Source organism: Aspergillus affinis, assembly GCF_023601865.1.
Source record: "Aspergillus affinis strain CMG 70 chromosome Unknown NODE_32_length_299506_cov_85_929706, whole genome shotgun sequence".
NCBI lineage: Eukaryota > Fungi > Ascomycota > Eurotiomycetes > Eurotiales > Aspergillaceae > Aspergillus > Aspergillus affinis.
Window position 1 is genome coordinate 22,649 of NW_026515813.1, and position 21,625 is coordinate 44,273.

At 49.6% G+C, this 21,625-nt stretch overlaps 8 protein-coding genes across 8 annotated transcripts; 5 read left to right on the forward strand and 3 right to left on the reverse strand.

Moving 5' to 3' along the window:
• Positions 1 to 265: 265 nt before the first annotated feature.
• KD926_006249 (uncharacterized protein) lies at positions 266 to 1,822 on the reverse strand (the record flags this gene model as incomplete). Its single annotated transcript, XM_053099224.1, has 1 exon — positions 266 to 1,822. One exon carries the CDS (start codon positions 1,820 to 1,822, stop codon positions 266 to 268), a length of 1,557 nt encoding a protein of 518 aa, XP_052956893.1.
• Positions 1,823 to 3,789: 1,967 nt separating this feature from the next.
• KD926_006250 (endopolyphosphatase) lies at positions 3,790 to 5,790 on the forward strand (the record flags this gene model as incomplete). The annotated part of the gene is made up of 1 exon (XM_053099226.1): positions 3,790 to 5,790. The coding sequence occupies one exon, from the start codon at positions 3,790 to 3,792 to the stop codon at positions 5,788 to 5,790; it is 2,001 nt and encodes a 666-aa protein (XP_052956894.1).
• Positions 5,791 to 8,631: 2,841 nt separating this feature from the next.
• On the forward strand, positions 8,632 to 9,744 carry erg27 (the record flags this gene model as incomplete). The annotated part of the gene is made up of 1 exon (XM_053099227.1): positions 8,632 to 9,744. The coding sequence occupies one exon, from the start codon at positions 8,632 to 8,634 to the stop codon at positions 9,742 to 9,744; it is 1,113 nt and encodes a 370-aa protein (XP_052956895.1).
• A 1,001-nt stretch (positions 9,745 to 10,745) lies between these two features.
• On the forward strand, positions 10,746 to 11,780 carry KD926_006252 (uncharacterized protein; the record flags this gene model as incomplete). The annotated part of the gene is made up of 2 exons (XM_053099228.1): positions 10,746 to 10,905; positions 10,981 to 11,780. 2 exons carry the CDS (start codon positions 10,746 to 10,748, stop codon positions 11,778 to 11,780), a joined length of 960 nt encoding a protein of 319 aa, XP_052956896.1.
• A 405-nt stretch (positions 11,781 to 12,185) lies between these two features.
• Positions 12,186 to 13,346, reverse strand: KD926_006253 (DUF3431 domain-containing protein; the record flags this gene model as incomplete). Its single annotated transcript, XM_053099229.1, has 1 exon — positions 12,186 to 13,346. One exon carries the CDS (start codon positions 13,344 to 13,346, stop codon positions 12,186 to 12,188), a length of 1,161 nt encoding a protein of 386 aa, XP_052956897.1.
• A 1,451-nt stretch (positions 13,347 to 14,797) lies between these two features.
• KD926_006254 (uncharacterized protein) lies at positions 14,798 to 18,207 on the forward strand (the record flags this gene model as incomplete). The annotated part of the gene is made up of 5 exons (XM_053099230.1): positions 14,798 to 15,030; positions 15,406 to 15,996; positions 16,051 to 16,406; positions 16,462 to 16,478; positions 18,019 to 18,207. 5 exons carry the CDS (start codon positions 14,798 to 14,800, stop codon positions 18,205 to 18,207), a joined length of 1,386 nt encoding a protein of 461 aa, XP_052956898.1.
• Positions 18,208 to 18,576: 369 nt separating this feature from the next.
• KD926_006255 (uncharacterized protein) lies at positions 18,577 to 19,131 on the reverse strand (the record flags this gene model as incomplete). Its single annotated transcript, XM_053099231.1, has 1 exon — positions 18,577 to 19,131. The coding sequence occupies one exon, from the start codon at positions 19,129 to 19,131 to the stop codon at positions 18,577 to 18,579; it is 555 nt and encodes a 184-aa protein (XP_052956899.1).
• Positions 19,132 to 20,422: 1,291 nt separating this feature from the next.
• On the forward strand, positions 20,423 to 21,079 carry KD926_006256 (uncharacterized protein; the record flags this gene model as incomplete). The annotated part of the gene is made up of 1 exon (XM_053099232.1): positions 20,423 to 21,079. One exon carries the CDS (start codon positions 20,423 to 20,425, stop codon positions 21,077 to 21,079), a length of 657 nt encoding a protein of 218 aa, XP_052956900.1.
• Between the last annotated feature and the right edge of the window lie 546 nt (positions 21,080 to 21,625).

Consider the following 21,625-nt stretch of genomic DNA (forward strand, 5'->3'; position numbering starts at 1 on the left):
TCATGCGCTTGTGGTATCGATCAGGGGAGGAGGGGAATATACTGTCCACCATTGAGCGAGTTAATATATGTGACTTTGAGCTTGCTTAGCCACCTCAGGAATAGGGTGCCAAGCGAGTAAATAATCCTTGTTGCATGCATGTTTTTGGTCTTCAACAATTCCAATGTCTTGAATCGAGTTATTCGACGCGAGCATCTGTGGTTGTCATACCACGCTGAAAGTATGACGAAGGCGATGCCTCCGTAAGTCCTGCCGTAACAAACCCTTATGACTCCGGAGCAAGAACGACGGCATCAATGCGCTGCGCCAATTCAATCGATCTCTCCAACGTATGGATCTGGTTGCTGGTGAGGTTTCGGACCTCGCCACCAATCATGCAGCTCATGTCCTGCTTTGTAGCACCCTTCCGCCATTCGGCATCGATCACCCAGTTCGTCGGAATGTCGTAAACTTTCTTCATTTCAGGTACTTCCTTGTTCTTCAAGAGACTTCCGTTCCACCACAACAATTGATCCTTCGCATCGACGTGGGCGATGACGAAGCTGCAAACCGTTGGCCGGCCTCCATCCATGCCGGCCCACCCAACGATCCCACCATAATGCTGCGAGAACTCATAGCCAGCTCCCGCGAGCTCCATACCCATCCACCAGCTCTCCTTGTCCCCGTATGTGATTTTATATGTCACCTCCTCGCGCACCGCGTGGGTGTTCTGCCAACACACGTGGAGCAAACCAACCAGAACATCGATTCGGCTCTTGTCCATGACTACTAGTCCCGAATCACCCTCTTCAGCGTAGTCTTCGGTCCACACACGGGACGAGTTCATCGCTGGGCTCGGACGTCGAATCTGATCCCTCCACCATGCGTGACGACTGGCAAATTGGTTTTTCCACAGGAGTCGGTCATGGAAGAGGAGAGACCCCGAGCGAAGGAATGCGTCATGTTCGAAGAGCACTTCTGGGGGCTGGAAGAAGACGGCGTCGGCATCGGCGAGAATTACTCGCTCGAACCGCGAGGCCAGAGCGGCGAATGCCTTGATTGCCCACCCGCCGGACTGCAGCTTCAACGTGGTGTCATCGAAGATGGTCAAGATATTCAGAAACTCGATTGGAGGACCCTGTCCAGCCAAGCTGGATAGATACTCTCGGCTTTGTGGCCGAAGATCGTAATCGCCTGCATAGACGACTTGAATGGGCAGAGTGGAACCGAGGACGGAACGTAGAGAGCCGATGAGGTGAGCGGCGAAGCGGAGCGTCTTATCGCTAGTTGGAATGACGATGCCCGCAGATCCAGCCTCGAAAGATGCGCGAAGATCCGTAAGAGGTTGTTCTGAAGGCGGTTGTCTCGAAGGTTTTTGAAGGAATGGAAACGACGACGAGGCTACTCGTTCGACAGTAGCGAGAAGGACGTTTCTGGTTGAAGGATCGGTCTTTTCAGCGTAAGCCAACCAGTCACGCAGAACCCGGCAGCGTCGTCCGAGTTCGCCGAATTTGCTTTCATATGGCTTCTTAATGGGATAGTCGACGAAGTACTGCGACACATCGGTTACCAGGTCAGAATCAATCACGGGCATCTGGATGATTGTCTGTTCCACACGGTCCGGAGGAGAGTCGGTGGTTAAATCCTCATTGTAGTTAGCCGTATCGCCATGATCCGTCGTTCCGTTGTATGACGGCTTTTCGAGTTCCATGCCCTTTACACGCGGTGTTGTCTGTGTTTTCGGGGAATGCAAGAGTAGTAGTGAGAGTACCATCATGGCCACCGCTGCCACCACGATGGCCCGAAGGGCTCGAGGGCCTGTTAACGGCCAGGGAATGCTCATTTTATGTGCGAAACAAATCCAGATCAACTCATCTTAAGAAAAGAGCGTTAGATAGAAACAAAGGAAAGGGAGAGGGGTTCAAACAGAGACAAAGACGGAACGACAGGTACAGATTAAAACATAATTAAGAATAACCTTCATAGACTGACAGGCTTGGCTGCCTAAAGGAAATGAACTGATCCATCTTCGATAAAGAATGGGGCCAAGAGATCCTTCTCGTGGCAGGTTTTTTTTTTCTTCCGATGGTGTACGACTTACGCATGCATGAGGCTATTGGACTTAGATTACCTAGTGATAAGTCTGGTTTGGCCCCATCACCGCGCCACCTAGCGTTGCTAGTGCGCCGGCCGATTGGCTCGTGGCGAGACAATACAGGAGCTTAACTTAAGGCCGCGTAGAAGCCACACAATAAGATTACCACATCGCGAATGAGAGATAACTGTTGACTGATCAAGACAAAAGGCGCAATATATTGCGCATGGGTTAGTTAGATCATGGGAAACGGAGGGCGACTTACGGTCCTGAACTCTTGAGCGCTAAGCAATATCCCTCCCCATGGAACCCTCTGAAGAAGGGAGACCAAATAGTCCTCTCGTAAAGGCGTATTGCCGTGTCCAAGAAGCTGACTAGCATTGTCATGCCGGCAATCTTCATTGAATCCCGAATCCTTTCCTGTTGGCTGAATTTCACGGATTTCAGGGCTTTTCTAGGTAATGTCGTATTAAGTAATCCTTTCAACTGATCGATCATTCTTTCTCTTTCTCTTGTGTGCTGCCTCTGCTGACAATTATCAGAATCATGAAGCCCTCATTGTGTAGAGTTGCTTATTGTGAACTGGTTGATCTCTCTGAGATTTGCCTATTCCTTTCGGGGCTCAACTGTTGCTTATTATCTAGATAGCTAGTAATAGATCGACACACGATAGGGATGTCGCAATGGAGACTAAGAATTTGGCCACTGGCGTTTGAAATATAACTCAAGCCTCTCTTAGGTGATCAATCAAAGAGCTTGTCAGGTCTAGAGTGCCCCGAGACCAGAAATCTAGTATAGAGGGGGCCAAGGCGAACAGAACTGTGGACTCCGACGTCCTGTGATTGGATAGAATTCACTCATTCATTGTCTCCATTTTGAAGGCTGAGAAAGCCATGTTGCCCTTTTTTATCGTTGCTGCCTTGTTGCCCTTTCCGCGGTTGGTGAACCTTACGGAGTACGGACTACAGAGTACTCAGTAGAGCGTGCAGTTTTCAGGATGCTGAGTTCTCGATCACGCCTCATATTTGCATTTTCTATGATTCATGAGTCGAGGGGATCCGATCAACGTAGCCCTATACCAGAATCCAGGATCATCGCCCGAGAATAGTCTAATTGGAAGCCGTTCTCGCACCACAATTAGTACGGAGTAGTCGGAAAAGTTAACTGAAGCCAAGGATGGTGTTGATCCTTCCGACGGAGCCGGTCCAGAGTAGACACTCTCATTGTTTCGCAGGTTCACAGCCTCACACGCTCACGACATTACGGTGTCCTCTGTACGAGTAGGAGTTTCGTAGGAATCAAGAGGTGTCGAAATGAAACACATCCGTAATCCGTCATCCTTATTGGTGGCAGGGTCGTGGATAATAGCACATCCCATTGGTTTTGACGCTAGCTAGTTGTTTTGGCCTGGCAATATCTGCACAACGCCGAAGGACAGCATCCTCGAAGGCTTGTTTATGCCGTCTCTGACCGCCGCCAATACCGCTGGAACCGCGAAACCTGCTCCGGCCAAGTCACGTGCCGTCCGTCAAGGTACCCGGCCCGCTAAACCCAATTGAGGCCTCGGGCGGATGTGACGTCGCCAACACAGAATTATCCGGCACCCGCATCTTCAATACCACCATCTCTCCCCTTGCGACGCGTGTGTGTCTCGATTGAAAGACAGACCCGGTTCTCGGCTCTGCTGGCGCTTCTCTGCGAAAAAGAGAGCCCCAATGATTCCCTTCCTTTCCCTGCCCTCCGCCGTTCTTCTCGCCGCCTGCGCCTCCGCGATCCCCGTGTCAGATCAACAGCCTTTGGGCAGCGGCGTTTCCAGCGATGCGGACATTATCAGCGGACGGCCCTCCCGTGGGCTTGCAGGGCGCTTTCTGCATATAACAGGTACAGGAGTCTATCCGAATGCAGCCCAGCGATTAAGAAGTGCACTCGCTGACTACTCACCAGATTTACATCCAGATATACACTACGAATCCGGTACCGACAAGGATGACGCATGCCACCGCGGGAAAGGCTCGGCGGGATACTTTGGAGCCCAAGGAACGGAATGCGACTCTCCTCTTACGCTAATCAACCAAACCTTTCGATGGATTGATCAGAATTTGAAGGATCAGGTCGATTTCGTCATTTGGACTGGAGACTCCGCCCGCCATGACAACGACGAATCTATCCCTCGGACGGAGGATGAAGTCATCCAGCTGAATGATTTGACCGCGGACAAATTCTATGAGGTGTTCCAGAAGAAGGATTCTCCTCGTGGTCTTTCGGTCCCGGTCGTCCCCACCATCGGCAATAACGACATCATGCCGCACAACATCATGAAGGATGGCCCGAATCGGTGGACCAAAAGGTTGTCGGACGCGTGGTCCAAATTTATTCCTGAACATCAACGGCATTCGTTCGTGGAAGGCGGCTGGTTCACATCGGAAGTGATTCCCAACAAACTCGCAGTGATCAGCTTGAATACCATGTACTTTTTCGAGTCGAACTCTGCGGTCGATGGATGCAAATCCAAGTCGGAGCCGGGCTTTGAGCATATGGAATGGCTCCGCGTCCAGTTGAAGATCCTGCGGTCTCGTGACATGAAGGCAATTTTGATCGGACATGTCCCTCCAGCGAGATCGGGGCCAAAACGGAGCTGGGATGAGACGTGCTGGCAGAAATATACCCTTTGGGTGCACCAATTCCGAGACGTTATAGTCGGTAGTGTCTATGGTCATATGAACATTGATCACTTCATGCTACAAGACAGCCATAAGGTGAAAATCGCCGACACTAGCGACAACCCGGAATCTTCGACTGCACTCGATGATCACTCGGGTGAGTTTTCGGCCCTCTCTCGTTCAAGTTATCTCTCCAGTCTGAGAAAAGATTGGTCTAAATTGCCATCTCCGCCTAAGCCCAAATCGAACAAGGCAGATTCTCTAGAGGAATGGGCCGATGATGACGAGTTTGTACCCACCGACGATGATCGCCATGCGCAAAAATCGAAGAAAAAGCGCTTTCTCAAGAAGATCGGCGGTCCATTTGCGGAGAGGTATAGCGTGACGCTGGTGTCACCTAGTCTGGTACCGAATTATTTCCCTACCCTGCGGATTGTTGAATACAACATCACTGGATTGGAGGATGCGGCTATTTGGAGCGATACGCAAGAGGAGTATCTCGAGGTTGAATCGCTTTCGGATGACGACGACGATGCTGTCTCCATCGACAAGAAAAAGAAGAAGAAGAAGAAGAAGGGAGGGAAGAAGAAGCCTCCTAATTTCAAAGTCCCAGAGCCCCCGTCGAAATCGGCTCCCCCAGGTCCAGCTTATTCGAACCAACCCCTTACCTGGTTAAAGTATACCCAATACTTTGCCAACCTCACAACGATCAACGAACAAGTGTCGACAGCCTCCGAGCAGTCGGACAATTCAAGCGTGACGGGGACCGGTAAACCCAACTTTGACGACATTTTCTCTTTTGAAGTTGAATATGACACCAGGGACGACCACACCTACAAAATGAAAGACCTCACCGTCCGCAGCTTCTTCAAGTTAGCCACGCGCATTGCGGAGAATTACTCGAGCAAAAGAAAAAGCAACAGCAACGAGATTGACGCGGAGGGGAAGAAGAAGAAAAAGAAGAAGTCCAAGACTAACCAAGTGTGGCGGACGTTTCTACAACGAGCGTTCGTCGGATTCCTGGACGATGACGAACTTGACGACATTGAGACATGACCTGTTCATTATTTTACCCGTTTCTTTCGCTACAGGAAGACATGACTCCAACTTTCAAATGAGTCTGCTAATGTAATATGCTACAGTCTAATCCATCTTGGATGTATATACACTTCATGTCTATTAATTCATCTTTGAATTTTGTGACCTCAGATAAAAATATTCCCGTGAATACCATCGCATATACCTCTTTCAGATTATTTCCTTGAATAGAAGCAGATTCAAAATCTGCCTGCCTTGATCTATTCTCTGATATCTAGGCAGTACAGGAGGGAATCTCCCACAGCAGAAGTCAACCTAGAACGTGCTAAGCCACTACCCCTCCCCGTAGTAAAGGCCCCGCAAGGGAGAGATTTGGAAAGTGGTGTCTTTCCGAACACAATCGACATCATTCTGGCGGTGAAGATTGAACACTGAATAGTACGAGTATGATAACATCAGGGAATATGGGTAGCACAACGGGAAGGATGTTTCAGAAAGCTATAGCAGAATTTATTGATACGGTACAAATTGCTAAAGTTAGAAGACTGAGACTTATGTCGGGAGCCGGCTATACTACGCGGTAGGTAGTTAGACAGCCGTGGCTGTTATGTCTTGTGGCTTTCTCGTACGGAGTAAGACAAGACAAGACGGCCGACGGCCAACTGCCTGAGCCTGGGGCCAGATAAACCATGGATCGCAGTTGGTAAAACTGAGAGTCATTTCCCCACTGCCAGAGAGGACGGATCGTACTCAGTAGTATAACAAACCAACTCGAGTGTGAAGCTGTTGGGCAGAATTGCTCCGACTCCGCGCGAAGACCCGACTTGGCGGTCAGCAGAGCGGTGTCGAACTGCCTCCCCGTTTGGATCAATTCTAGACCCTCCGTCCTTCTCGCATCTCTCCGGGGATCGAGAAGCCTACAATACATCATGGCATTATGAATTCATGATACGAGGCCGCTGATATCATCGACATGTCTTCAGATTGATGGCTTCGTTGTATGATTTGCTGGGAAGTTTCAACCTTCTATTCAATTGGACCAGTTCTCTGATGCCACGCTGGCAATTAAATGTCTGCCAGCTGTCAGCGTTGCCTCCGTCCCGAGGGTCAATTCCTGCTGCCATCCACCCCCATGCTAAGAAGCGCGCGGACGCTGAGCTCCAGACATTTGGGGTTTAGTCGATGAGACCGTCTCGACTCCGGCCTGGGTCAGGCACGGATATTCCGCCTGTCTTAAGCCCCAATTGCCATGGATTCCCGCCAAATGGGAGAGGCTGGTGCTCGTCGGTCCACCGTGCTATTCCTTTCTTATCATTCGCCTGGATCCAAAACTGCAAGGCAGGGAAAATTCAGCATTCGGGCTCTGACACGTATCGAGCTAATCGATGCGCTGTCCCCCCGCCTCATTGCCATTGCCTTTCCCTCTGTTTCCCATTTTATTTAATTTTTTATGCTGTCTCGCTCCGTAATCTTGCTATTTATGATGATGATGGGGTTCAAAATCCTGGGGTCCTATCACAGCTATTCCTGCCCGATTCCTTCCGTCAGAGACAAGATTAAAGAAAAAAAAAAGCAAAGAAAAACTCTGACGGGCATGAACTAATATTTCAAACAGAGGCCTAAATCCAGATGTAATAATGAGGAGATGCCGGTCCTCAGATCACTTTAATTAGGGCGACAGACGACCGCAGTGATCATCCACTTTTACTGTGCCAGGGGCAATTCCATTCGAGCAGACCAATTTCCTTGCATCATCCGTTTTCCACTACTACATTACTCTGCTGCTCTGCTACTATTACTATTATTATTCTTGTCTTTTCACCGCACGGCAGGAACGACTGTTCGCCTCTATCAATTGTGGCTGAAATTGTTCCTTGGATTAACCCTCGTCTTCCCGCGGTGGAAATAATGACCTTCGGGTTTCCTCCCTCCCACTGATCTTGATCAATCCTCAAGTCACTGCTAGCACTTGCAGGCAAAGAGGTCCAGACTAACACCTTGCGACTCAAGTTGCACGCACAATGCATCGATACTGTCTGCTTCAAAATCACGAGCACCTTACCATCCCCCTTTCCGCCGTTGACTGCTCCTTTTTGCGTGCCTTGCATTGCTAGTCATTTCTGCCTCATCAGTCGCTTTTTTTTTTTTGATATTCTGCAGTTTCGTACCGCACCAATTGCTCCAAAATTGTTGTGTTACTCTGCGTTGGTTAATAGGGATTGTTGGTTTTATTTTTATTTTTATTTTATTCTATGCGAAGCTTTCTGACTGTGCGCTGTACTTTTGAAATCTGACCTCAAGGGAAAAGACAGAACCTGACATATGTAACATATCCGATCTATCGATTGGAATTGGTGGCTTTGTGATTTTCAAACGCTCGCGTTTGCCTGTTAAATCTTCCGGTTTGGTTTGAAAGCGATCTTTTTGACACTACAGAAACGGAGAAAAGAGAAAAGACACGACGGACAAAACGCTCAATCGGATTGCCGCCTGCTCAATATTACTATCGACTACGAAATTCAACTAAAAATAAACGACGAACCTCCGATTAGGCGCTCTCGCATTGAGCATGGGGTCCTGCGGCGTTTAAAATCAGCTGCATCGTGTCCTGTTATTCGTTTGCGCGCGTTTCCGAGGTAAGCTAACGGTTTTCTCTGTCTCACATTCAGTCTCCAGCAGATGTGCCTAAGATGGGTCGAAGCACAGTTCTTCGGTCTGTTAAAAGACATGTTGCCCAGATTAGGAGGAGCCGATCACTTGCATCTTTTTCGGTGTACTGGTTACACTGGAATTGCTCATCTTATTTTATTTTATTTCCCCAGCCATTCGCGATCCTTCACCTCGACGCCCTAATTCGCGATGGAGAAAGCTGATTTCAATGGCAATTGCCCTATCATAGACCCCGAATCGATCGCTTTGTGGATGGCTTCCTCCGAAGTTGACCAGAAGGCCTTGGGCAACTTCGCGGCCATGACCAGCCTCGAGAGCCCGTTTCTTTCCGCCGTGCTGTACAAAATGCTGGGACTTTCAGTGATGCTCTCGAAAAAGCTTCTGCGTGCACGACGGCTCCGACGACTAGATCCCACCCGTGAAACCAAATCACTTCAGCTGTACCATCACATCATATGGCTCTCCCGCGAGGGCCTGCTAATGCTCGAGGGGTTCATCTTCCCCCTCGTCGATAAATACATGGAAATGAAGATTCTGGCCTACAAACTCAGGGCCTCGTTCTACCACATATTCGTCTTATTTCACAACCAACCGGCTGTCCACTCCCCGGGGATCGCCAGCAGCCGGAGCGACGTCACCGTACCTAATGGGACTGCCGATGCCGCATCGCCGACGAAGGAGCTCAACTCGAGGTTCTCGTTTAAATCGAAACCAGAAAACTTAACCGTGCCCAACACCCCGACTTCGACGGCGGGGAATGCGCCTCGGGGGAAATCGACGCAGGTACCCCCGGGGCTCGCACCTGTCCTACTTCCCCAGTCAGCATCCTCATTCCTGCTACCCGTTCTCGATTACACACCCACTGCGACGGCATGTTTCAACCAAGCCTCCGTTCTGGCCGATCGGTTTCTTCCCGGATCCCACCCCATGCGTCTATCCATCAAACTCGAATTCGCCGCCTATCTGTACGACTGCCTCCATGATTCGATTGCGTGCCGACGACTCGCCAAACAGGCCATTGCCGATGTATATAATGCACAAGAGGGAATGGACGACGAAAGTTTTGAGGATGCCGCGGAGATCGTAGGAATTTTGGGCAAGATGGTCAAACGGGGCGGCAAAACCAGCAGCGCCGGCAGCAGCACCACGCCGTCGGGGACGCTCCGGGCGGAAAGTTCAAAGAGCGGCGACAGTCGGACGCCACCCATGAAGAAGGCGAATTCCAAAAAATCCGAGCGACCGAAGAAAAGCGATCAATTGCCCCCTGCCATGCCCAACCCGACCATGATGAATCCCATATGAACCCTAGAGATTATGACCCGATGCGAACGAGTGTATGTAATATGCATGTTAATGAATGATGAGATCTGTATGGATGAACAGCTCTAGTGGTATTGCAAATCTGTCTGTGTGGTGCTACTCGATATCGTATCATATCACATCATGCCATTGTGTACTGTACCATGAGTCTCGAAGATAAAGTAGGGCATCTTGGCCCGGCAGAAAGTCAAAGCGGTCGGCACCGAAAGCCTCACCGGAAATAGGATTAATTTCCACTCTTCCACGAATTCTCGAGAAACGCAATCCGGCTAAAATCACTAGGCCAACCGCTAATGAGAGACTAACGATTTAGTTCGGATTAATCAACCATGCATGCATGCACGTTCAGGGAGACCCTCTGCCCGCTCATCTAACTTCCATTGATATTTCACCTTTTCCTGTCTTCTGCTTGGCTGTCGCCCATCCTCTCTTGACTTGGCAACATCCGCTTGCGACTTGGTTACTGTTAGCTACCACTGCGACGTCATTGCCCGCTAATCCATCCTCGCAGCGTCCGACTGTTGAGATATCTTCATCGTCAGAGGGAAAATCAGGTTTATTTCTGGATCGGTTCTCTCCACTTCTCGTTGCTGGGGATCATCTTTTTCAGCCTTCCCAGTTCCAGTGTTGCAGAACGTTCCTACTATACTCCGGACACCGACCGCCTGCGAAAAGCGATAAGACAAGGGAAGGGAAAAAAGTAAAAAAAAATCGTCTGCCCTCCCCCCCCCGACCACCGGCGGCTGCCTTGCCCCAGAAACCAACCAACCGCACGAGGCTTGTTGCAGCGCACGTACGCAATACATGCAGATTGTCCCATCCCACCTTTTGTTTTGATCGACTCTTATCTACACTATTTTTTCCCTTGCTGCCTTGCCCCTCTTCTAGCAATGAAGCTATGAATCTTGTCTGCCTGTTGCGTCCTCGGAAGCTACTTATCACCTCGGATCTCTTGGACATTGGCCTTGGGCAAAGGTCTTTGAATGTGGATGATGCGGTCGGGGATTCATAAACCTGGCGCAATTCCGTTTCTTGCTCTTTTGGTGTTTTTGCTGTTGAGTTTGGTTCCGTCGTTGGCGAAGGAGTGGGATCTGTATAACCTGCAGGTGGGATACATCGGTTATCAGCGGCACGAAGTTCGACGTACGTTTTTTTATCTCCGGTCTCTCCTTGATACTTCGGTCGGAATGTTAGCTAACTGGGTGGTATTTGTTATAGAAGCTCCCCGGGTTGAGGATGATTCAATCGATATCTGGTCGAGATTGCGCACATCTCGTGGTCGGTGCCAGTCGTGGTTGATCGATGATGGATCCTGCCAACCGCCTCCCCCGCGACATGCCGTACTTGATACGCCTCATCGGAGCTCCTTCGAAGCAGCTACTATATATGACGACCCGGCTCCGTACGTCGAGGGACCATCGACTTTGACTCGAGGAGTTCGAGCATTCAAAGCGCTTGTCAAACAACTGGATAGCCGCCCGGCTCTTCCGCTAGATCCGACGGACAACACCTGCGAAACAGTCTCTACGCGCCCTACCCCCGCGTTCTCCAATTCCTCTATATCCCCTTTACCACTTGGTCCCGAAAATAGCCTCCCTATAGTGAGCGATGATACGATATCGGCGCCTAAACCTGGTTGGCACATGCGTTTCCGAGAATCCTGGCAGCAGGCCTGCCGCGTTGGGAGCGACTATCTAGAAAAGTTCACCCAGCATCAATTGAGGGAAGAAGCGGTGCAATCACCTGTTCCATCCGACAAATCCTCCGAATCGCAGTTGACACCACCCAGCACGCCGTCCGAAGAATTTGTCTCCGAAACGCAACCTGCGAATGGCAGCAGTGTTGATCCCGGCGCACCCCGAATCCCATCGCGAGTCTTATCGACCCAACCGCCTAATCCCACCGTGACTACTGCCGGCCAGTCCAAAAATATTGGGTTTGGACAAGATTCAGAGCATATGCGCGGGAGCTGTATGGCGATTGTGATCGCTCTGGTTGCTGGCGTCATGTGGTTCTGACCGGATCCTCGAGGCTTGATCTCGGTTTTTTATGCGAGTACGGAATGTACCACTACTCGAACATTCCTCTAACTTTCTACGACTTCCTTCTTCAGTGGTCCTGGCGATGGCGTTCGATTCTTGTGATTTTTAAATCCGGTTTATATGGTTCTTCTGTTTGATGAAACAGAATTCTCGTCGTCGACGGGCTGGCAATTATTCTTTCGTGTACGTACCTGTTATGCGGCCTTTGACAGGCCATGTTATGTTTTATGATCGCCGGTTTGGGAGGAACATAGGGACGGTTGGCCTGGGATAACTGGCAGTTTGGACTGCACAGTTACTTTACAATACTATATAATGTTTGTTATTCATACATACCATGACATGTCTTAATACACGGAGTTCCATACTCCAGAGTGCACCTCACGACGCATGCGTCTTCGCCCAATCTTCAGGCAAACGCAGATGCTGCGGTAACGCATACTGCCCCAAGCAACTCCCCGGTGTCGAGCACCGCAACCCACACCGGCCATACAACCGACAATAACACTCCTCGGCCGACGGACACGCCTTGCGATTCAGCTCCCCCAGATCCACCCCTGCCCCGTCCCGCTTCATGAACAAGATATGCCAGATATACGAGATGATCCTGCCCGCCACGCGATCGTCCTTCGGCGCCGCGCCTCTCCTCCCATCCATCCCGTCCAACAACCACTGCCTCAGCGCGACATACTCCTCGCGCGAATGCTGCCAAACACCGTTCCTGCTAACCGCGAACTGCGCACAGCATTGCGCCCGCACCGTATCCGTCCTCCCCAACCTGCTCCTCCCCATCCCCACCTCCACGCCCATCTCCCCCAATGACGCGCCAAAAATCTCCTCCAACGCCCCCGGCAGTCCCCGATCCGACACCGTCCTGGCACTCCACGGCTGCAACACCGCCTGCACACTATTCTCCAAACTGCCCTGCGGTCCCGCCCCAGGTACACAGGTACTCAGACTCCAATCGCAGCGCAGATTATGGTATCCAGACGCGTGCAGCGCGAACGGCAGATTCAGGTGTTGGAGGAGGGAGAGGTTATCGTAGGTCGGGTCGTCGTTGTGCCATGCGAAGCGGGAGCCGTGGATAAATACTGCCCCCTGGTGCGGGATTGAGAAGTAGTTGTCGATTAGGAAGGTGAGGTAGGTGATTGCTTCGTGGGCGCGGTTTGTGGGGACTTGGAGCGTTGGGTTTCCTTCCGTGGTGGTTTTCTTGTCGATGGTGTTCGAAGTTGAGGTCGAGGTCGAGCTATCCGTCTCGATGTGATACACGCACACCTGATACTTCTCCCTCAACGCATCCAACCACCCCGTGTCCCCGTCGCTATCGACATGCGATACCACCAGCGCCGGACGCCCCGATTCGCTGAGTCCCGGACAGACGCCGTTCGGGGGCGGGAGGGTCGATGCGCGCGTGCGGTACCGAATGCGATCCCAGGCGAAGAGCTTATGTGGGGATTGAGGGCGGTTGAGGAAGCAGATGAGGCCGAGGATGAGGAGGAGGATGAGGAAGTGGGTGGCTGTTTTTTGGGTTCGGCGGCGCATGATCCCTTCTTTCTGAGTTCGGGGTTGGTGTTGGGGTGAGGGTGAGGGTGAGGTTTGTTTCGCGGGGATGGAGGATAAGGTAGGTAGGGGTTCGTTAGGTCGTTAGGGTCGTGGATCTGTGTGTTGCTGTCATTTCTCGTTGGAAGGGGTGGGTTATTTCATGAGGTATAACTTGTTGGAGAGGGTGTAAGGAAGAAGATTCCGAGTGGAGAGCCGGAGTATCCGAAGAATAGCGACTAAAGAAGGATTGCTCAGAGTACCTTGAGTACCTTAATGCCTCAGGAGACAACTCTGCTAGGTAGACACACCGTTTATACATTTAAACCAACGCATTTAGATCCACCGTGAACACCTCGGAAATTCATAATATCAACCCACCCCTCGAATCAAATCCACCCAAGAAACGACCGACGAACGCCTCCGTAACACCAAGAACCCGCCCCAGCCAATCCGACGCCGCCGACAAGCCTGGGCATTTGAGCTTGTCGCGCGATGATGTATACAGTATACTAGTATATTGGAGTTAATCGAAGAGTTGAGTTCATTCCGAGGGCTCTTGTCTTGCCTTCTTCCCCTTTAGTACATCACTATCCATCTAATTCAAACAAAAATTTCCTCTTTTGAGATTCTGGGCTTAGAGTTCTCATATTTTACCTCACATCCAGTTGTGGACAGTTTGGCCGAGTGGTTAAGGCGCGCGCCTGCTATTCATGAAGGTGTCAATATTATATACATTACATGTGTTATAATTGAGCTTCTTTCAGATCATAATAGCGCGTACTCTCGAGTGCGCAGGTTCGAATCCTGCAGCTGTCGTGATTTTCTTTTATTATTTCGAACAAACAAACAACTCGTTTTTACTTTTTACCTTGTGGCCCGCCCATCCATCCCTTTTTAATGATCATACAAATCAAGAGATTTACTTCCTCACGCAAACTTTCAGGATGTCAAGATTGAGGCTAAGAGTCATGGGTTGCCCCGGCTCTACTTGTCATATTGTATATCCACTCAGCTTCTAGGTGGAAAAGCACATATTATTGTATAAGTTACAATTAGAATGTGCCTTTGGGTGCCGTCAAGGCCAAAAAGGGCATCCGGAGCGGCCGTTTCTGGCGTCGTCTGCCCCGGAAACTTCGCCAAGACGGGCAATCCGTGGGTGCTGCTTTTAGCCCTGACAGAGCGGCATCTGGACATGTACCTGTAGTACAGTTATTTTACCCTCAGCCTGCCCAGTTCACCCCCATCCAGCTATGATCCCTGTCCTGCTGAGCCGTCCCCATCAGACGCGACCGGCTGAGGACGATAGAACACTCAGCGGGGTCACAGCGACAAGGAGGGAAAGGAGCTCCGCTCTTGAACACCCACTGACCTTTTTTTTCATCCCGTCGCAGTATAGCAGGAGGCCAGAGAGGAAGATAAATAGCCCTGTACACGCCTGCTATTTTGTCACCATGATTCTATCCTCTTCACTCCTCGCGCCCAGCGTCAGTCTTCCACAGGCACTCTTTACACCATGGGATTTTTTGGCCTTCCCGAAGAAAATATGCGCAACAAGAGAAGCACGTAAGTCCTATCTCTACTACGCTGAGCGTCGGAAGCTGCACCTCGAAAGCGGACCAACACTGCCCGAGTATGCATCTAACATAAACATCTCAGCGGCCTCGGTCAGGGGAAAATGGAGTCGGTATGTCTTAAGTCCAGGGAATGCCTATTCCTAATCCCAAGCTACACTACTAACCGTCTTTATTGCCAGGTTCTGCTCCCAAGCTTGCCAGGACCCAGACACCCTGCTTATGAATCTTACAGCACCACATGTTAAATCCTGGTTTGACTGGATTGAGGAAAACTTCTCGGGATCTCGTAAAGCCTACAGTGCACTTGCAAACTATTGGAGAACTCTGAAAAGACTCTATTTCATTAAATCTCACTAGGAAATGGAACCGAGCATGCAGACGGACTGACTTAATGTGAGTGTTCTCGGATGAAACTGGCTTTGAAGGTCGGCTAATACAGCCGTATAGTATATGAACGTTGTGAGTAGGCGGATAGGCTTGCGCAGACACCCTCTGCCCAAGCCCACAGCAGCATCAGATGACCTTCTGCATTTTCTTGTCACCCACATGGCTCATTGCGACTCGGTGTTTGCCGATGAGAAGCAACGACTATATGTCTTGGCTGATCTCAATTTATTGAGCATTTTCGCCTGCCGAGCAGTATCATTGTTTGACACAAGACATACTGTTAACCTTCAAGCTGATGGGCGCCCCCTCGAAACTTCTGGATCCGAGAACCCTATTAATCATATGGAATTTGAGAGCTCGGTTAACAAGTCGGAGGACGAGGCACCCTCGGGGGTTTCTAGCCATGAAACGGGTAAAAACACTGAGATGAGCGAGCTAGAAGAAACCGAACTGGATGACATTTGCAGCTACCACTCTGATCTGGATACTGCGAGCGATATCGACTGCGATTCAGACGTACATAGCGTTACAGATGACAGGTATTTCGAGGGCGACGAAGAAACCAATACTATCCTTTGGAGACATGTTGGATTCTATATTGTCCGCAATCCGACTCCCGGTGAACGCTATATTCTCGCCGCTATCATAACCCTGCTTTACACGAAAGGGGAGGATCGAAAACCGAGAATGTAAGTACCAGACCTAAAGCAGATCATGTTAACCATCTACTATCACGAATACAGGAAGAGGGCGATTGAACATGAGGAAAACCTGATATTCGACCTATTAAGTCAGCTGATGGCGTTGGCTATCGACGATGACATCTTCGCCGCGACGATCAAGGACGTGACGGATATTTACACTGTGCCTATCCCTGCACATCGTAGAGGTATTCAGATGAAGATAAAGAAAGAAAAATTGGATATCCCGATATTTCGGGAGCCAGAGCATACTGATGACGGCTATCGAACATCTGATAGTCAACCACTCAAGTCACGGACATGGAGTCGCATCCTGAAACGACTTAGAATTCGGGCTGGACAGGCGCATAACCTGACACAGAAAGTGCTTCGCCGGGGCGGAATCAACGCGATCAACAGTATGTTTCCTGCTATATAGATGCTGACCCCTATAGCTAAATACTCCGCAAATAGGCCAAGCCCCATCGTCTGTTCGTGATCAAGTTGCGGATCATGAATCGAATGCTGTCAAATATTACCTCAATGAAGTAGTGTGAAAGCCAATCAAGATGATCAAAACTGATTCATTTGGTACTAAAAGACTAAAATTTCAAGCGTAGGGAAGGAAGGAAGGGAAGGAAAGTGGGCGGACTGAGTAGGTGGGTGTCGGCAAACAAGGTAACAGTACAAAACAGAACAAACAATGCCCTTGGGTTAACTAGGCCCTCACAGTAGGGCATATCTTAATATAGAGATATACGCGCTCGGTAATAAATATCAGGTTAAGGGATTGATGAAAGGAGACATTATAATCCTGCGTATATACTTGATTTTCTAGCCAGACCGATGGCTTTCCCTTTCCGTTTTTGTGTTTACCTCTCGCTGTTTTTTGCTCACTGAGTAGACCTAAATACGCCCTGAGTACGCTCTGAGCAGCCTGAGGCGATCACTGAGCACAGAGTGGGCGGAAGACTGAATGCCCTGAGCGAGTAACCCTAATGAACTACACCCTACCTACCGACCTCCCCCTTGCCCGTTTATCCACTTCTAGTCTATTTTTGCCCGGCACACTCCCTAAAAAGTCCAGCACTACCATCACGAAAATGACGAATAAGTGAAGCTATTATTCCTTCTGATGCCTACGGCCGTTTCCCCAGTAGTGGGGTGCGCTTTCACCATCTAATACCGTCTAGTTCAGGCCCACAGGTGGGGCGGTTGCCCACTGAGCCAACTAAAAGACTAGAATACCAAGTCAGCAGACTTGGTACGCGCATCGCTCTATATAGTGATTCTTGGTCAGTTCGTCACAGTAGTATATAGAAGCCCTAGATCCTCGCTCCTAGATAATCAAGGAAATTAATAGATTGGCTGGGGAGAATGATGATGTGGAAGCCACTGCTTAGGTTCTTGTGGAGGGCAAGTATCCTTGTGAGCTTGATATTACCTCAAATCAGAGCCTCAGTATAGTTTTTCAAGATGGTTCTTATGGTGTGACATGCCAGTCATTCGGATCTATAATGCTGATATACTACTTAGTATACCTCGGAATAAGAACGTCCGTTGGATCAAGAATTCTATATTTACGACCCGTCTTAGGAAGTAAGTGTGGGACTAAAGATGAAGGCTGTTATGAGTAAATCCTGTACGGTTTAGAGATTATCTGAATGTCGACCTGCGGTTGATAATAATTTATCTTCAAACGAAGAGAGCAAATAATGTGGGCTTAAGAGAGAATGAAAATTTGACTACTAAAATCCCAGAAAGTCAGTAACGCATAAAGAGAACCGAGACTGTGCTGATCCATGCTAAGTTGAAGTTCGTCGACTCGCGCCTGAACCGCTGGTCAAAATAATATCAGATCGCCCATGCCAAAAGCCGAAGATAAAGCAGGTCGACTGCGACCGCTGCGGATGTGAATTAGGCTCTCAAACGCCTAAACACGTCCTTATGGAGTGCTCGCTGCACCTCGCCAGTCGGAGAATAATAATGGAACGCCTCGAATTTATCGAGTGACTGCGTGGGCGTATACAGGACTACGACGCAGTCATGAACCACCCGCAGGCGATACGCTACGTCGCCGATTTCATGCAACGAACAGGCCTCCTACAGCAGTTCCGATTCGCCACCTTTAACGAGGAGGACGAGGAGGTCCCGGAACCCAGCACCCTCCTAGAGGGACTCGATCTAAACGAGGAAGACGATGGTTACACAGAACGCTAAGACTCAACTGGCTATACGACGCGCACATGCAGGAATACTACAAATAGAACGGAGTGGAAGGAGAGAACAGCGCCTAGAGGCGCAGTAGGCACGCGGCAGGCGTGTGGCAGCCGGTTTAGTTGTGTTACTTTTTTATTTCCTTTGTCTACTGCTTTGAGGGTTTATATGGCGTATGGGCTCGAATTCTGCTTCAGTCGGCGAAGCGCCTGCATAGCTTAGCGTTTCAATAGATAGGCTTCATCAGGTTAATAGATTTTTGATTGATTGATTGGTCGCCGAAAGCTGATGGCCAGTAATACCCCAAAAAAAGAAAGAAAATGAAAAGAAAACGGCCGAGTCGATAATGCAGCAGGAAGTCGTCCGACATCCCTACTCCGCAGACTTCTTGAAGCCCACTAGACTGCTCTCCAGGTAGTCCTTTCTCTCCGCTTCGCCTTCAACGCAACATTCGAAGTTCCCATTCGATTTCAAAGAAAAAGTCGTGCTCAGGCCCTGCAGAAGTCTCACAATCTCTCTTTTAGCCATTGTGTTCGGAAAAGACATATCGAAGATAACATGCTCGATCGCATGACCCCGTGGGATGGCCCGACATGCGACCCACCATTTCTCAACAAGCGGTGAGATGTTGGGACCATCGACGCCACCTTCTACTTCCGTGTCTGTAAGCTTAGCGGTTGAGATTGCGTGTAGTATGACCAGTCGGAGTCGCCTCATGTGTATAACGATTTGTTCATGAGTTTTGGCATTGCGGAAGATGGAGCTGAGATGGTCGGGGTGGACAAAGACGAACGTGCGTTTAGATGAGAGGTCTTTGATGGCCTCAGGGGGGATAGCTGTAGTGGGTTCTCCGTTCTTGGAAGGATCGTACAACCGGAGAGTCGGGAGCCCCAGGTCATCTGTAGTGACGAGGATTTCTTGGCTCATGATGACAGGAGAGGGTTTGGAGGGGTTTTGTGTCTCAGAAATTGATGGATTCGGTAGTTGGTGGATGAAATTTGATGGAAGGAATGATATGCGGGAAGAAGAAGTTGGTGACGGAGAGGTGAAAGAAGGCATGCCGTAGCATATCACAAGCGGGTCACATGGTCGTACCTATAGGTACCTGAGGCTGCGAACTTCCACCTGGAATTCATGCCTCATTGGATGAAGAACCAAACTACTCGCAGGAGGTCTCCATTGATTGGCTTGAGATCAGATAATGAGTTCGTACCTTCTGATCACCACAATTCCGAATCCCTGTATTGGCTGCAGAAAACTCCCGATATCCCTGTTGATCGCCCCGATGGTATTGGATGCTAAACCTCCGATGGGAAATCTGACCACAGGAGAGAGCCGTCTTACTGTCCGAGACATCAGGTCAAGAACGAGATGTGTAGCTTCTCTTCATGCCAAGCAGGCCTGAAACAATCGGTCTCATAGCACCACTACTGCTTGACGTACTATATTGGAATGTTTTGGCCTACATGGACACATTGGCACTTTAGCATGCATGTTCTATGAAATAGGCTATGCAAGACGTGCTGTTATGCGAGCGTCATGTCTCGGAATAAGTAATAGTTGAACTACATTGAGTCAGACAACCCCATCCGCCAAGCTGCCAAGCTGTCACTCATCTTGACGCTCAGATAATAAGTATCAGAGCGCCGTAAAATAGAGATGAGATAATCCAAACTCCACATTCAACTAGGTAGTAAATTTTCGTGCTTTCTGTAGGTGTTTTTGTTGAGGAAATCCAACTACATACAAATTAGTATGTTCGAAATTAGTACGTTCGAAATAATTGTAGTTCTTCCGGTGAAAGCCTCATGAAGCAGCATTGCACCAAATGAAAAGCGTTATGCTTAATTGTCTGTACTCATCGAAGTGTAATATCGCCATTTCTTTCCTTTTCCAGCCACCGTCTTTCTATTTTGACCTCTCCACATTACACACTGAGGTCAAAGCCACTCGTACTAGTCGCATGACCTCAGTTCGTTTCCAAAACGTTGCACAGCAGTCGGGAATTAAATGAGTGATCGACTGATCCTCAAGCTTCCAAGTGAGCCGCGCTCTAGCAATCGAGCCCAGCATCAAAAGATATAAAGGCTCCCAAGATTGCCTTACTATGTGGATGATTAACAAGCTCTCTCTCTCTCTCTCTCATCCAACCCCCAAGCAAACCGAAATAGGCAACCCAATTCTACCAAAGCGTATCCAGTTCATCGAAAGCTTCAGAATGCACTTCAAATCTCCCTTTCTAACCATCCTCTTCTCCCTCTTCGCCTTCCTCACCCTCGCCAACGCAGTTGACCTGTACCAATACACCCGCCATAGCTGCGGCGGCCGTCGCTCTGTCTGTCGCCGTATCAACCAACGAGTCTGCTGCCAGTCCCGAAACCGCGTTTTTGCCTCTGGCAGCTCCACCGCTCGCACAGACACTGATTTGCACATCACCTGGAATAGAAACGGAGGGCAATACTGCGGAAGAGTCGCAGCCTCTGCCAACCGAGGCCGGTGTATTTCGGGCGGTTCAAATCTCCGCGGCCACTCCTGGTGCCGGCTCTGTCGCACCCTTGCGAGCGAGACGGAGGTTAATACAGCTGCCTGTACCTCTAGTGTGGAGCCGGATGCCCTTGAGATTGGAAGCAAGTGGTTTGCTATTAATAACACGGTCTCTGAAGATGAGAAGAATGCCCTGTGGGCGCTGTGGCAGGGAGAGGTAGTTGATGAGAACGTTCCACAGAGTCTACTGCGATATGTGACCGAGTGGGTGGCGAATGAAGAGGTTGATGATGTGCAGGTGGCTGAGGGTAATGCGGATGATAAGCCAGGACAGCCGAGTGATGATCTGCCGGGCGAGGTGCCGGAAAATAGCGAGGAGGGCACAGCGTAGGTTTCCGAATTTCGTTGGTGGGGTGGCTGGGGGATGAATTGTAGTTGGACATGGTTTCATGTAGCAGGTTTTCACGCTGGTTATTGAGGAAAGGGGCCTCCCGGGCCGCTTTCATACTTATTTCAGTTAGTCGAGATGATGCGGACTGTCAATGTTTGAGGAGTCTGCAGTTCACCAATAATCAAATGGTACTTGTTGAGATTAAAACTGAATTTTAATTCTGCGATCGAATCAACTCGAACGTCTTGAAATTTATAAGAGTATCTCGTTCAATCGCATATTTACCCGAATTTCCTTCTGTCAGGACAGTTGGTCGAGGGCTTCGAAGTATTGCCAAGGAACGCCAACAAAATATCTAGGTGCAAAGCACTCTATTGCTCTTGACTGCTGGATATCTCCATTCCGACAAGCATTTATGGCGGTTACCGGTTACTTTATCGATGACGACTGGGATTACCGGGACATCTTGATTGGCTTTGAGCGCTTATGGAACGCATTCAGGCGTGAACCTAAGTGCTGTACTTCTAGATCTGCTACAGCAGCATC